The 15742-nt window shown below is 41.7% G+C and overlaps 1 protein-coding gene across 13 annotated transcripts in view; it reads right to left on the bottom strand.

Moving 5' to 3' along the window:
* The window catches only part of DCX (doublecortin), a 119719-nt gene that overhangs the window by 13805 nt on the left and 90172 nt on the right, over window positions 1–15742 (bottom strand). For 6 of the 13 annotated variants that reach the window (XM_084535093.1, XM_084535092.1, XM_084535090.1 and 3 more), the window contains 3 exons: window positions 14147–14249; window positions 10099–10236; window positions 275–372 (listed from right to left, as the gene is read on the bottom strand). In XM_084535093.1, coding sequence (XP_084391219.1) covers window positions 275–372; window positions 10099–10236; window positions 14147–14249 — 339 coding nt within the window. Of the gene's footprint in view, window positions 1–274; window positions 373–2669; window positions 4584–4729; window positions 4767–7050; window positions 7095–10098; window positions 10237–12266; window positions 12820–12844; window positions 13528–14146; window positions 14250–15742 lie in introns of those variants that run through there. The other 7 variants (XM_084535087.1, XM_084535095.1, XM_084535096.1 and 4 more) reach the window with 7 other exon arrangements.

Below are 15742 nucleotides of genomic sequence, written 5' to 3'. Positions count from 1 at the left end.
AAATTCCAATTTTTATATCAAGCAAAGACTGTTCAAAGAGGAGAAAAGCAACACTGTGGCTACTACAGAAATGAGAAAGCCCATGTAAATATTCAGACTGGACTCATCTTCTTGCTATAGACCAAAGTAACAATCCTTTTAGGTAATGGGCCAAATTCTCCACTATTTCAACTTTAGGAGTTGTGCTTCAAGAGAATATGGACTATACTTAAATGCATTACACATCTGAGTAGACCAAGGAAGAAACTGATTTAGTAAGGTATAAGAAACGTAATACCTTGTGCTTACGGAGACTCCCTGGGCTGGTAGGTGTGGAGATCGGGGACTGCTTGGATTTGGGTGTAGACAACTGACTGCTTGAGGTCCCATTTGCTGTCAGAAAATAAGACAGAAGCTAGTAATTACACAAGCAAAAGAAAGATCATTTCTGTCCTTTGGGGAGCTGGAAGATATCCAAACAGTCAATACAGAAATGCTATTGTTTATTTGTGTTAGTCAGGAGAAAAAAAAAAATATATATATATATGAACAGCATGGGTATTCACCTGACCTAAGGCTTTCAACTATTCAGGATACTCAGCTGTAAATGACAGTGAAATACAAAGGAGCAATATTTTACAATACAAATATTCACCAAATTGATCCAAGACATACATCAACAGAAAATCAGAAAGACAATTTCTGTGCTCTCCGACAGTTTAACACAATTGAAACCACATGGTACTTAAGGCATGAGTGGAGACCAGAGGCTGCAGAAATCCTGGATCCAACAGAAGAAACGTTAGAGTCAAATAAACATACTGCAAATTAGATAAACAGCTGCCTGGAATGCCCTGGATGTCGTTAGCTGTGGCTGGGCCTAAATGACCAAAAGAGACCTTCCAAAGCCCTGGGACAAGCACAGGGTGGTATGTCCCTCTTGCCCTCTCAGAGATCAGAATCTGGCCTTTCTGGTTGCTCTGTTTATTCACTTTGTTTTGAAGAAAACATAGTTACTCTCCGTGTTTCTCGTCATTAAAAACCAGGTCCATTTAAACTAAAGAGCTTTAGGAAGGGTGCTTCTGTGAGGCCTTCACAGACCCAGCTTGTAGTCGAAATGAAGGAGTCCAGGCCTCTGTCAGAGTCATTATGTATTTATTGGATTAAAAAGGAACCTGAGGAAATAGCATACTGTGCAGAAAAGTGAAGGCAAACAAAATGGAATCGGGATAAATTGTTTTCTTCCTGCCATTGATGTCCTTTGAAGAAAGCTAATGTATTTGATAATTTCCAAGTGTCACACTACATATTTCATACAGACATAGTTACTCCGAGCGAACTTGGTCATTCATGTGCTGTGTACCAACTCCAGGGACACAGAGCCTCACCCTGCTCCTGCCACCAGGGGTTATAAACACACAGCTCCATCAGCACAAGCAGCATTTCTTGTGGGAAGGAAATTCCAACTCATGCTGTCTATGTCAAACTATATTACCTTCCCTGGTCTCTTCTTTTTGCAATCCAATCAGCAGCAAGCTGGAGGCCTTATCAGCATTAAACTACAACATCCCAGTCAAATGTACAGAAAGTGACATTTCCAAAACCTACTCCAGATGTTAACATATTCAGCACAAGCCACAAAACTAAACCCCAAATATTTTGATTGTCATTTCCTTAAATGGCAGTAATGTTGCCTTCCCTCAGTTAACTATACACATTCCTATCCCCTTAAAGAAAGTATTTTTACTTGTGTTGATGTTTCACAATGAAAGACAAGCTTATCATGACCCAGGATTGCTGTCCTGCTCTCTAAGTGCCTGCTACCTCTGTGCATCATTACTCTAGCTACAAAGGCACATGAACAGGAAAATGAGGACTTCAGTGTATGGCACTTACACTTTCAATTGTAATAGCTGAATATGCAAATTATATACTTGCAATTAAGCAAGTATTTGAGTGTCTGGAGGAGACCTAAAAAATGCATAAGTAACAACAGTGTATGCAACTGTATTTTTAAGAGCAAAATCAGGTGTAACTGACAAAGGTATAACTATCAAAAGCAGAGCAGCAAGATATGTACCTGAACCCACCTTGCAGCTTCTTTTCATCTCCACTGCTATGGAAAGAGGATGTGAGGATTTGGAATCTCTGTGCTCTGCAGCTGTGCTAGGCTGGGGACGCCTGCCCGGGCTGGGAGAGCAGGGAGCTGCCTCGCAGTGCTGCAGTCCTGCCCCTGGTGGTGCTGGGCCAAGCTGAATTTAATTCTCTTGTGAACACGTGAACACATTCCCTTCCTCAGGTCTACGCACACACTGCAGCCAGTGGGGCTAAAATGTGTCTGGCTTTTACATCAGTGCTTTGTTGCAGAGTCTGGTCCCAGCCATGCAGGTATATGATTAACCTCGAGTGTGTTACTTTGGGGGACTGCTGCATGGGGACAGTTAAGCATAAGCTCAATTAAACACCTCTAACGCTCAATGGCAGAGCCTGGCTTGGCCTCAGGGCTGCAGGATGCCCCACTCCAGAGCTCAGCCCCAGGCTTCAGGCCTGGCTGAAGGGGCGCAGCCTGCTCAGCCCTTCCTAAGAAGGGCTCCACCTTGTACAAACCATTCAGTATTTAAATAAAAATAAATCACTGGAGCCAGGACCAAACAGCTATTTCTTACATGTCACGTGAGCAGTTACGTTCCTTCTTTGTTATCTACTGATGAGCAATTCCATATTGGAACTAAGACTTTTTTTTTTTCCCACTACATCCATAGACTTCCAGCTATAACTTTTGGCTTCATTCAAGTTTTTCTAGTTGCAAAAATATTCATGAGAGACTAAATCTATAATTTGGCTTGTTAGAGCAGCTCAGATTTAACCAATTCTTAGCGAGGTACCTTTGATGTAGAAGGCACTATTGCAAAGAGGCTATTCATTGCAGAAAGCTTTTTTTTTTTTTTTTTTTTTTTTTCCCATTATAAATGCACCTTAACAAGAAAACAGATATTTCCTAAAAGATGGTAAAAGTAATGATTTGTAGATAATTGGGGCATAAAGTGCCTCCTTACCTCCCTGTTCCAACTCAGGCCATTCTTTATTGATTGGAAGAAAAACTAGTTAGGGAAATCCAGCAACTGTGACACACTGCTCCCTGCTCTGTGACAGGCCACTTTTCACTTTGCGGCAGTTCTACAGAGTGAGCTGCCCTTGAGATTGATGGGGAAAAACGTAGAGTTCACTATGTGCCATGTAATGAAGGCAATTCAGGAAAAAAAAAAAAAAGTGACCTTAGGTTTTTTATTAAAAAAAAAGTACTAATACAATCTTTATTAGCTGGAATCCATCTCTATTTTCTAAAACACCTCTTCCTTTATTTCCAGTTATCACTGATCCCGAGGCAGGAAATAATCCTTCCTAAGATGAAGAAAGCCACCTAACTGTACAAAGAACCCAAATTTTCCTTCCACAAACAGAAATACCGAGATAACGGCAAACAGTACGCAGCAAAAAGATGTAATTGCTGCAGGGAAGGACAGAAATTCCCTAATACAGCAAGACTTTTAAGTGCTGCAGTAGGGATATTAATATTTTATGTGCACCAATGAAAAGCAGATGTGACATCCAAATCAGAAATCCAACAAGACGGATGTGTATCATTACGGACACTCACATAGAGTTTTGCAGCAGGAGCAACAATTAAGAAGCCCAGTTTAATTTTCTCTGTCTGCTAATGAAGAATAGTGTTCATAATCAAACTTGCATACACTTCTTTGGAACTCAAATGCAAGGAAATAACAAGAGGCAAAGGGCAGATCCCAGGTGGTGTATAACGCTGTTGCTCCACTGAAATCTGCTGATGACTTACGGTAGCTGAGGGTCCCACATAAGCTTGGCTGTTGGAAACCACTCTTTATAACCATCTTTCATTAGAATTCTTTTTCTTTCTTTCTTTCTTTCTTTCTTTCTTTCTTTCTTTCTTTCTTTCTTTCTTTCTTTCTGTCAGTTTATTGTTTGCATATTGAATGTTACTTATGTCATTGTATTTGCTTTGCAACCTCAATTTGCTTTAAAGCTCCTCTGTGCATACAACACATCCTTTAATTGCATGAACACGTGTTACCTTTTTTCAAAGGATCTGTTCCTCCTTCAGTGCACAAGACAATTTGTACTTGGGAGATAAATAAGGTTTGTCCAGCAAATGAGAGGGATTATGGAGAATATAGCATCATGTCATGTTTGAGGTGGCTATGAGAGATCCAGGTAAACTGAATTCTCTGCCTGCCTCTCCCCAGATATTTTAGCCAAGCTTCTCATAGACAATCATTCCCTGAGTGCTGCTCAGGTTTGCTTGGCTGACTCAGTCTCTAGGTCTGGATTTCCAGCAATGACAAAGCACTAAGACCTCTAAATGAGGTTAGTGAGATCCACCTTTAGAGTTCAAATTTCTATCGATGAACAGAACAGGAAAAAGCAGGGCCAAAAGATTACAGTAAGTGCTTCAAATCTTTGGAGATACATATATCTCTTGCATTTAGGAAAATAAAGCTAACACTGCTTGCTCCATCGGGGTTTCCACAGTTTTGTGGATGACTTCCTAGTGTGGGGAGGACATGCTCCTACACCACAGGAGAGGGGAAAAAAAAAATGCGTGAAATATGTGGATAGTCCAGGTCAGGGTTTGAAGAGACACCAAGAAAATAAGAGAGGTAGCAGCCAGAACAAGGAGAGCATAGAACAAACATGGAAATAGCAGCTCATTTACCAAGAACAAGCCATCCTGCCCTCCAGGTCAGAAGAGCCTGCAGAAAACATATTGACTCCACTGTAGCATTTATTCAAGAATGTAAGAATTCAGATGGCACAGGCATCCTTCACTCAGGCACCTCCCAACTTCCAAGCACTCAGCTCTGCACTGTTGGTACCCCTTTCTCACTGCATTTTGTGAGGGTGATCTGCCCACTGGATGTGTACTGCGGATTGTCAGCCAGCAGAACATAAGTAAGTGTAAGTGCTATAACAAGCTGCTCTATCCTCTGTGCAATCCAAAATACATCTGCTGCCTTTTTAACACATTCATAGATAATGACCCCAGGGAGCTAGATCTGCTGTCACGACAGACTGACATTCTGTATCTGTTTTGCTAATTGCTGCTGCTCTGTGAATATGCTTTTGTCCCTCTATCCAAACCCTCCCATTAGAGGAGTAAGAAATTAAAGTCCTGTAGCAGTGCCTCAGAGCCCTGCTCATAGGGTCCCTAAGCCAAATCAAGGCAAAACTGGGGAAAAGACATCTTCAAATTTCATCTCAGGTACCTGTGGCTCTAGACTGAGGGACTAAGATCATGCTGGATTTAAAACTTTCCTACCACAGCACATAAAACTTTTCCTACCACAGCTGACTTCATGGAAAGAAACATAGAGGCTGGAAAGGACCACAAAAGCTTTGTAATTCTAATTCTGTGCACTAAATTGCAAGCAGGTGTATTTGGGTCACCCTCAATAGAGATCTGTCTAAATTATTTTGTAAAAGCACCAAGTCTGACAGGGACTCACAAACTCCCTAGGAGACCTGTTCCAGTGAATAAGATCCATATGATGGGAAGGTATTCTAATGCATAATCTATATACCCCTTATTAAAAATTAAACCAATGTCCTGTCCTGTCCCTGATGAGCACACAAGAAAATTGATCCTTATCCTCTTTTTAATACTTCAAATGCGCTTGGAGAGTATTAAATAGTGCCTACCCGATCGTCCTTTTTTTCTGACCTGAATCAGTCCATTTCCCTCAACTTTTCTTCCAAGAGTCGTTTTTGAACCTAAGGGATTTTCTTCTGGATTTTCTCTAGTTTGCCTAGACGTTTCTTAGCATGTTCTGTCCGTACCAGAATGGAGCGATCATTGTGGTGCCTGAAGAAATAGCTGAATCAAAACAGAAATACACTGGCGTTGCTAAGAAGGTGTATATATGGGTTGGGGGGTTAACGAGATAAGGAAGAAAGGATTCCCCTTGGGAAAAAAAGGATTGTGGTCTGTTACCATCTGGTTATAGCAAGACACTTCTTCATTTTTCATTCATTCATCCCACCTTCGTTCATTCATTTCAGTGACTGCATGGTAAATGAAGAGATAAAAGTTCCATGCCAAGAAAACAGTGTTTAACATGTTTCTGTGGATTAGCTACTTCATTTTTCAAATATTGTTGGAGCTGAAGGGCTCTGGCTGCCTAGGGGGAATTGAGCTTTTCACATCAAGGCCATGACATGTCTAGGTAGGAGGCAAATTGCCTCCGGCAGAAGGTAGCAACTTGACTGGTGAAGTCGAATCACTGCAGCTGGAGCTCGTATTCTCCATACAGCTGTACTTCTGCGCATAGGCTTTCGTCCTGATGGTTTTTTTTAAACAAAATATTTTGTTTGTGTCTTCTGTTGCTCCATGTTAATCTTTGTTATCTTAGAACGGGATCTGACCACTTACATACTTGGCTGGCTCATTACCAGGATGGCTGTAACAAGACAACGAAAGAAAACATTACAATTGACATCTAGCTGGTGATAAGACCAATTAAATGGCTTAGAAACTTCTTTCTTTTCAATGCTGGATTTCCAAACTTTTACATATATTTCCTTCTGTATTCTTCTATTATTCTGACTCAGGTGGCTCCAGAGACCACTGTCAGGAACAACGTTTTCGGTGCCATCAGGAGAAAGTGAACTCCAGCCAGCAGTACTCTCTGTGTCTCTCACAGAAAGCTGGTTACACCAGGTCCTATGTTTCTCATTGAGACGTAGATCACTAAACCCGTAGCCAAAACCAAAAGGAGCAAAGGCTAGCAATGAATGTAGATCATCTGGCACAGAAGGCAGATCTCTACACTTCCAGGCTGACAAATCAGCTTACCTGGGAATCTACACAGTCTATGATGATGGCTTTCACAGCGTAAGGCCACACAGTTGTATTAATTCACCTGCATAATCCTGCAGCATGATTGAATGACTGAGATGAACATGTTAGCGTGCAGGTCAGTGAAGCAGTCTTGATCAGCTGGAGGGTTGACAGTGTCCTGGCTGCTGTGTGCTGTGTGCCTTGCTTCTGGTGGAAGTCTGGAGTATATACTGACATCACTCTGCTGATGGAGATGTCTCTTGTCACTGGAAATCTGAGAGCTGGTAGCTTTTGTTTTAGCAATATTATTTTACAAATGTTTTCAGAATACACTCTTGTTTTCAGAAATAACCCCAAATAATTAGTGTGAAAGCTTTTTTTTTTTTTTTTTTTTAAATGATTCCATGTGCTTTGTATACACATTGGTATAAACTCTCTTGGAGAATGCATTGGTAAAGAAGGCTTGATCAGCTCAAATGAGAGAGAGTCAGTGGAGGAGACTGGAATAAAACACAAGTCCCCAAATACCCCAGCCTGTGTGGAGGATAGCTGCTGCTATTTGGGCACAAAGCATTTCCACAGCTTTAAAGGAGAAGTGTTTTATTGATGTTGACACACAAAGTGGAGTGAGAAACAGTGAGTGGTGGGGGAAATATATGGAATGTTGTCATGCTGTCAATGTTACATCCCCAGAATTAGCAACACTACCAGGCTGTGCTGAAGCAGGCTTTTTCTGTTCCCCCTGTGCTGTAACAGCAATGTAGTACTTTTGTCTGCTATCTACTGGCATCAGAGCTGTTGCCAAGGAGTGAGGCACAGCTGTGCATGCACAATCTGCCCTAAGCCTTAGCTGCCTGTGTGGGCACCACACGTGCACTGGCAAATGCTACTGACCACTGTCCAGATGTAAATTCGCTGCATTCTCTTTTTTGCTGCTGATAAATTATGCACCATTTTCCCAGCTGTTTTCATGGGAAAATGGAGTAAGAAATGAAAGAAAGTAACATCCTGTACGTGTAGTGTGTTCGTAATAAGAAAGGTTCAGAATTCTTTCACACAAGCAGTTAGGAGACTCACCTCAGAACCTGAATTAAAATCAAGAGATTTCTCAAAGGTGGAAAAAAGGATAAAAAATACTACATTGAAAGGAACTGAAAATAATAAAATCTAATAACATAGGATCAAAGAAACTCCAAGATCTGAAATGACAACCACAACAGAGCGAAAGGCAGCAAAGACAAAAAGGTACAACTAGGTAGGAGATAAAGCATGCTGGAAAAATACTTAATGCACTTGAAACAAAACGGCTTTTGAAACAAAACTATTTTCACAGAAGAAATAGGTGGGAATTCTGAAAAAAAATTGGGTCAGATCATCTTTTATTAATCAGGCTTCATTCATCATTCCCTGCCTTTCTCAAGGTGATAACTTCAAAATCCAGACAAGCCTGTTGATTGTTTATGTAAATATTGACTCTCAGGTAATGTGTAGACACACTTTCTTTATTAGAAATTCAAGGGACAAGAAGACAAGATGGTGATATTCTTTTTTTTCTCTGTCCCGAGAAAACAACCGTCTTTGATTAACTTTCCAGCGCTAAGAGTTTGGTCATTTTCTATTCTCATTAAACAGGACAGGCTGCTACTTCTCCTGTATGGACATCGAGGAAAGTACGAAAGACCTTTGTCTACATGGATTTAAGAAACTTGATTTGTCCTTCATTACAAGCCTTAACTCCAGGAGCTGGCTATTGTTTGACATTTTAATCTCCCTCTGAAAGGCTCAACTGTGTTCATCAGACTTCATCAGATGACTCACTGTTTTGTTCTCATGAGTCATTCAATCAGTTAAAATCAAGAACACAATAGTTGCCATTTCACATTAGACTGAATGCTCATGCAACAAAGTCTAGTTCTGGTGGCAATTAGCACCTGATACTTATGGAGTTTAAATGATGTCTCAGAACTCATGCATGGCCTGACTCCTAGATCACTGAATAGGAGATTGTTTGGTTTTGTTTTTAATCAACAGCAGATTTTCAACCTCATTTTCAATACACCTACGCAACTCCACCATGCATTTGGTATTGTAAAAGCTTTTTAGATTAAGCAAGCCCGAGTTTAAGAACAGTGCATACTGGAAAGCTGAAGGAAAACTCTGAATGCAGAATCACCTTATAAAGAAGTAATTATTTAAACCAAAGTCTTGGCATGTGCCAACCAATTTCACATTGTCTTTTTAAGTAGCTGAAGAACATCCAGAGACCCTAAACAAATTAACTGCTTCATGGCGAAAAGCCTTCTGAATACCATTAGGAGAATTTTAAATCTAGTAATCCAATATCTACTGATGGTCAATTGTTGAGTGGTGTTCACATAGAAAATACAATGTGACACTATGAAGGTGAAAAGCAGTTTCTGCTTTATATCACCTGTGTTTATACTGTGGGTCACTTGAATTCAATCTATGAAGCTTTCCTGGAATCCTGAAATGCTTAATTGGTGATTTGGCCATTTTAATGAAAGGCCATGTCAGCCTCTCTTTTGGAAAAAGTAGCAGGACAGATGATAAACCTAGAGACCCAATCTCTCCATTGTATGACTGTAAAAACCACCAATTACAAGAGGTGTGATATTCAGCCAGGCCTTTAATTTATAGCCTCTGCAGCTCTCCATGTGTGCTACACTGCCAATCCAGTTGCTACTGAAGAGGGAGGGAGGCCTTTCAAATGGTGAATGCGGCTGCAGCAAATCAGGATTGTCATTTTGCTTCTCTGTTCTACTGAATGAATGTCTCTATCACAACAATAAGCCCACCACCAGTTCTCTAGCTGGTAGGTCACTGGTCTTCTTTAAATAGTGATTAAAAGGGGACACTTCTGACTTGTACAATAATTACCATTTGCATTGCACAAGAGGTTATTCCAACTCAGTCTGTACCTAAAGCAAACATACAGGAATATTGTGGGCCTTGATTTCCTGCCTGCAAATAGGAAACACTTGTTTTTAAAGATTTTTTAGAGCAAGAGGCTGTGAGACTGTGGCTGGTGCCATCCCAAAGCCATGATTACACTTATCTGACAGGGAATTCCTCTCCAGTATTTATTTAGTCACCCTGTAAGCTAGCACCAGCTTCTTGTGCCAAAGTCTCAAATGCAAACACCAATGGTCAGCATATCCAAAGACACACACTGCATGTTTTCCTCTTGAGCAGATTTAATATTCAGACACCAGAAAACAATCACTCACCATCTTGATGGTTACCTGAATCAGCTGGAGACTTGCTGCGGCGCATAGGAGCTGGACTCTTTGCTGAGCTCTTCTGAGGGGTGGGAGATGACTTACTGCCTGATGCGGTCGCCGGGCTCCCTTTCATCACCCGGCACTCTGAGGAAACAAACAGCAACCATGGTCATGTCCCTACCTAATCTCACTGTCTATGGACACTAGGCGTGAAACACCCATGGATGCCTTAGGGACTTTTGTCTCCAAAGACCTGTAAAAACCTCAACACCAAGGGAAAAACTGGCATTTCCACATTTTCTTCAGGGCAGAAAGGTGACATTTTAGGGGGAGAGCTAAGGGAACAGCTTTGCTCCTCTAGAGGAGTTGCTGAGACTGTACATCTAGGTCAGGCTGTTCTCCCTGGCAGGGCCCATCGTTCTACCTGGGTTCTATCAAAGATTTTCTGCCCTTCCCCTTGCCTTGGAGCCCACCAATTAGTAAGCACAGTGAAAACAGTCAGCACCTATAAGGGAAGCATATATCCCGTGAAGACCTAGTGGTAGTAATGATGAGTGCCATTTACGCAGGTGTAGGAAGCCAGCAAATAGCTCGTGGCATGACTTAAATACCTCCAAGTTGTGCCTGGGACACCTGCCCCAAGAGGCATTCACTCAGCCTGAACCAACCTCTTTCTGTGTTTCAACAAGCTGCAACTTTACAGATGCAGAAAGCAAAGATGACAAACTGGTTCTAAAGAACATGTCCTCTGTCCTGGCCAGTCATCCCTTTCTGAAAGGTTTACATAAAGAAATCTAGTAGATTTATGTGCTTAAAGATAAGAGCAGATGAGACTGTGTTTTCTAAACTAAATGCTGACAAACTCACATGTGTCCCAGGAATTCAGGCATGTCAGATCTTCAAAACCAAGATTTATTTACATAGAGAGTTCATAGAAAAAGAACGTTGCCATCCTTGAAGCTAACTTTACTCAGTTAGGATGGTGGCAGTAAAAAGAGAATTCCCTTTTTTATCAAACGCTAACTGGTCTCACCTAATCTCCTACAACAGATTGTCCTCACCAGGCTGTGAAAAACAGTGTTGTTTTTTTACAGGTGAATTAGACGTTCCACATACACGCAGGTTTTCATTGGGAAGTTCAGCTCAGCATGCATGGGCTGGACTGAGAATCCCCTGAACTGCATTCCCTGATGGGAATGAACAAACGCAGTACAAGGCGGATCAGTAATTGGTCAACCGAAAACAAGTTGTCTGACCTAAATGTATGTGCTATTTACTTATATATCAGAATATCTATGAACATGTAATTGCCCTAAATTTTTCTCCAGGCCTTCCTCATTTTCAGACAGTCAAAAGCCAGTCTCTTTTTCTTCCAGACGGTTTGTGGGAGAGTTTGCTGTTGGGTCATGCAGTACAAGAATGTGAGGAGATGATTCCTTGTGCTCCAGAGATGTTGCATGGTGATAATTAAACCTACAATAAGTTTATTCTCTCTCCTACTAAATAGAATTTGTAAACTGTAAGTTAAGTTAAAAATAATTGTGTTTTGTTTTTGTTTTCTCCCCTGAAGTGCCCGACTTCTTAAAGATGATGCTACAGAAAGGCTTCTAGGGCTTCAGACAGATATATCACAATTTTTTAAACATGTATAGGAGAAACGATGGTGGGAGAAGTTGACTATTTCTCCTTGGTACTAAATAATCATGTCTGATGAGGCACTGTGAGATAGCCACTCAGGAGAGTGTGCAAATTACTGTTCCTGGTATTAATCAGCCAGACCAAAACATGGGAAAAAATCATCTTCGGGCACTCGAGAAGTAATATTTTTTATGGCTCTTACACATAGCTGTGTAACAAAAACAATGCAACGTTTGGATCTCAGAGAGCAATTCTTTTGCCCAGACCAAGGCAGCAAATGCTATGTGAGGTGCCTCACAGGGGTAGAGTGAGTCTCCAGGTGCCCCTGTGTGGTATCTGTGAGTCAGGTACAGGTTCTCAGAAACCAAGGGAGTTTAAAAGGGTGTGAAACATCAGTTTTTAGTCACCTGAATTACTCCGTAAATATAAAGCTAAAAAGGGAAAATACTTTATGTTGCCTCCTTCCAAGAGAGAATCCAGATTTATTTTCTCCCCAAAGGAGTAATTCAAAGAAACTCAGCTTTGCATTTTCCAGCACAGAAAAGCTGACGGAGGGATTTCTCCAGCTCAGCCATTGGCAAATGCCAGTACACCAAAGGCATTTGTACATCTTGAAACAAGGTAGTAAATGTGGGGATCTGATTGTGCTGACATCAGTATAAACAGGCCTCTTAACATCATGGGGGTGAGATTTCAGTGTGCTGATACTGAAACCAGCGGGTATGAATGAAACAGAGCAACAACATCTGGAAGGTGCTCAGCAAAAGGGATTATAGGGCAGAAGCTGTGGTGGCCAGTCAGGAGGAAAAAGATGACATAATCTGCTGTTATGGTATTTCTCGTTTTGTTTCCTGATGTGCTGCCAGAGTGAACATAAAAGCCAGCAATCCAAGTGCTTGTCATCCAAACAGGCAAGAAAAAGTAGCCGTGACAGAGGAAATTTTAATAAGTGACATTCATCTCTAAGACCTCAGCTTCTCCTTGCAGCATCTGACTCATAACAAGGAAGGATGATGAGCGGATAATGGGAAAACGCTGCTGGCTAATGGCTCATCTGTTTCTTGAGAGGTGCAGGGCACCCCCACCCCCCTGAAAATAAAACGGAGAGCTGCAGTTGCTCAGTGCCAGCCCAACAGCAAACTTGGCTTATTTTTATTAGAGAAATCCAAGCTGGAAAAATTAGCAGAAACCAGGAGTGTAGGCAGAGAGCTGGGCTTTCCATCAAGTTGTTCTGCTAGGACTGCATGCAATCTGTTTTACAGTGCGGGACTCCCCATGGAGCTGACTCAAATGCAGAGCGTTAAAATAAAATATGAAGCTCACATTACAGATCACTCCTCCAGCCTGACACAGCTCTCTGTCTGCAAAGTTTCAGTTGAAGCTTGGAAGCACTGAAATACCCAAGACCACCAAACGGGTTCATCTGGACTACACAGGTGAGAAGTACCAGTGTCAAATAAAATCGGTCTTGCTAAGAAGTCATAAAAATGTGGTGTTTGAACATTAGAAGCTGCTTTACCTCCTGGTATACAGCAAGAGTTCTCTTTGGTCTTCGGTGCTGAGCCAGTTTGTAGCATACAAGATAGCATGTAGGTCCTGCTCCCTACACAGGATACCTACAAGCTTTCAGAAATAAGTTTGAATGTTTGGAGACCACATTTTCTTCTAGTTTAAATAGTCAAAGCTGCATTTGTTGACTTGCTGCACTCACTGGCACCAGCTGACACCCTGTGCTGTTGGTATATACAGTTGCCAGGTAGGGTAGGTGGTAACTCCTACAAGCAAGCTCTGTATATTCTGTGAAATCAAAAATGTAATGGTTTAATTCATCACAGAGTCTCACATTATTACAGATTTGTGGTTACAATCATAACAGGGACAAATAACGGTGCCGTCCCGGTCCCATCTAACAAGGGAATTACTGCTCTGCTTTTTGAATCAGCAGAAGAAAGAAGTAGAGGGAGTGATTTTTCTTTTTAACTGTGCTTGTTCTCATTTTTAATATTCACAAGCACACCTAAGGACAAGATCAACAAACAGTGGGTATGTGTTTCAAATAGAAAAGTAGAGACTATTCTTCTACTGTTTAGGTCTCAAGAAAAATATTTTCATCTGATTGCAACTGGATAAAGTTTAAAGGATATACAAGACCAGACTTTGCAATAAATATCAAAGTAATGGTACAGTGTAGCAGTCCACCTACTTTGACATGGAGTATCTCAGTCAATGTTTGCCTAATTAAAATATCCACTGACTGTATTAGTATCACGAAAGGATGTTGAATACCATGTACTTGGCCTTAAAGAACAGAACAAAAGCATGCAGCATTATTATCTGTTACAAGCAACCGAATGGTAATCAAATAAATTGTAATCAAATAAAAACAGACGGGAGAGTAGTGTGTGTTTAATGTTACCGCTTTCATCCAGAGAAAAGTCATCCTGTGCATAGCGGAATTTTTCTGGACCACAGGCGATAAACACATCATCATCCCCAAAGAAATCGTGGAGACAGGTCACCTACAGAGAGAGCAAAGTCATTCATTTTATTTTTAATTGGCAACATTCTGATGTGGCTCAGCTTTAATTTAAACAGGAGGGCGCTGCCTTTCCGCTGTTTCCCCGTGCTAATGTGCTCCTTGGTGCACAGCACAGCTTCTCTGGGCAAGTCAAGCAGAACAGTGTAATTAAAAAAAAAAAGGTAGAAGAAGAAGGAAAAGGATCCCAAATACCCTGCAAAATCCAATGAAGTATGGCATTTCCAATCCTTTCAGGAGCTGACAGGCTACGTTAATCATCCTAGTGAATGGTCCAGGCATTCCTGAGCTACTTCTACAACAAGAAGCAGGGGTGACCCCTCACAGGGTTGGTAGGCAAGGCTGTGACACCACTGCCTATGCTGATGAGTCTCTTAATACCAACACAGCCAAAAACTCAAGGTCTGCCAAGAAGAGAAAGAGTGGTTGGGCACACTACAGAAGATGTCTCCAACACCATTAGCGCTTCAAGCAGGTAGTCTGAACCTGCAGATAGTTATGGAGCTGGTCAGGAGACCTTAATAACACCTGTCTTCCCCTCCTCTCCCACATCCCTCTACCACTTGTGTGCTGCTTGGCCTGAAAAGCTGGGAGCACAGCTGTGCCCTGTTTGAATCAGCCAGGACAGTACTGCTGGTGGCTGTTCAACATCCATTTTTCTAGGTGCTGCTCTGTGAATGAGCAATTCAGATATTTACACAGTTACAGTCATGGTAATTCGCACAATTGCCAGTGAAATAATGGATGCAATTACACAACAGCAGCAAGATAACTATGCTAATGGTAATGCCACTGGAGCCAGTGGTTATGACACATTAACTCATGTTAATGATATTGTGTAATCTCCAGTACTGAAAGTTAATTCAAGTCATCTCCATGCAAGGACTAGTGCAAAGACATTGCTCTTTGCAGAGACCCTTTAACAGCCAGACTTGTCATTGGCATCTTGCAGAAATCGGATCAGGCTCCTGGCAAGCTGACAGGTGCTCTTCCATCTTCACAGACTGCTTTGAAAACTCATAAAGTGCAAAGTAACGCTTATTTTCAAGAGGGGGAAAAACACTACTGAGACAATGTTGGAAAGTCCAACCACAAAACCTTAATGTTCAAGAGGCAAGTGTGTTCAGCCCTGAAACTGCCTCCGCAGGCTGGAGAGACACATAAGTACCTCTACCCAGCTGACAGGCCAGAGCTTCAGCCTGAGATCCTGATTAAGCACTGTGGCAGGAGGTAGAAAAAATGCTCATCTAGCAGCACACCAACCTGGGGCATCTCCAGCATCGGCCAGCCAGGTGCAGCCCACCAGCAGCACATCTGCACACCTTGGTGAGCCCAACAGCGTGGGCACAGACCTACTGCCAAGGGGTGAAGTTTAAAAACAAAGAGTTCAGCTTTTTCACAAGGCCATTCCAAGTGCCTGCAAGATTGGCACCAACATTTATAACGGAGATATCAGCCTGACAGCTGAAGCCCAGT

This window comes from Aythya ferina (genome assembly GCF_964211825.1).
Source record: "Aythya ferina genome assembly, chromosome: 13".
NCBI lineage: Eukaryota > Metazoa > Chordata > Aves > Anseriformes > Anatidae > Aythya > Aythya ferina.
This window is presented reverse-complemented; position numbering and strand designations above follow the sequence as displayed.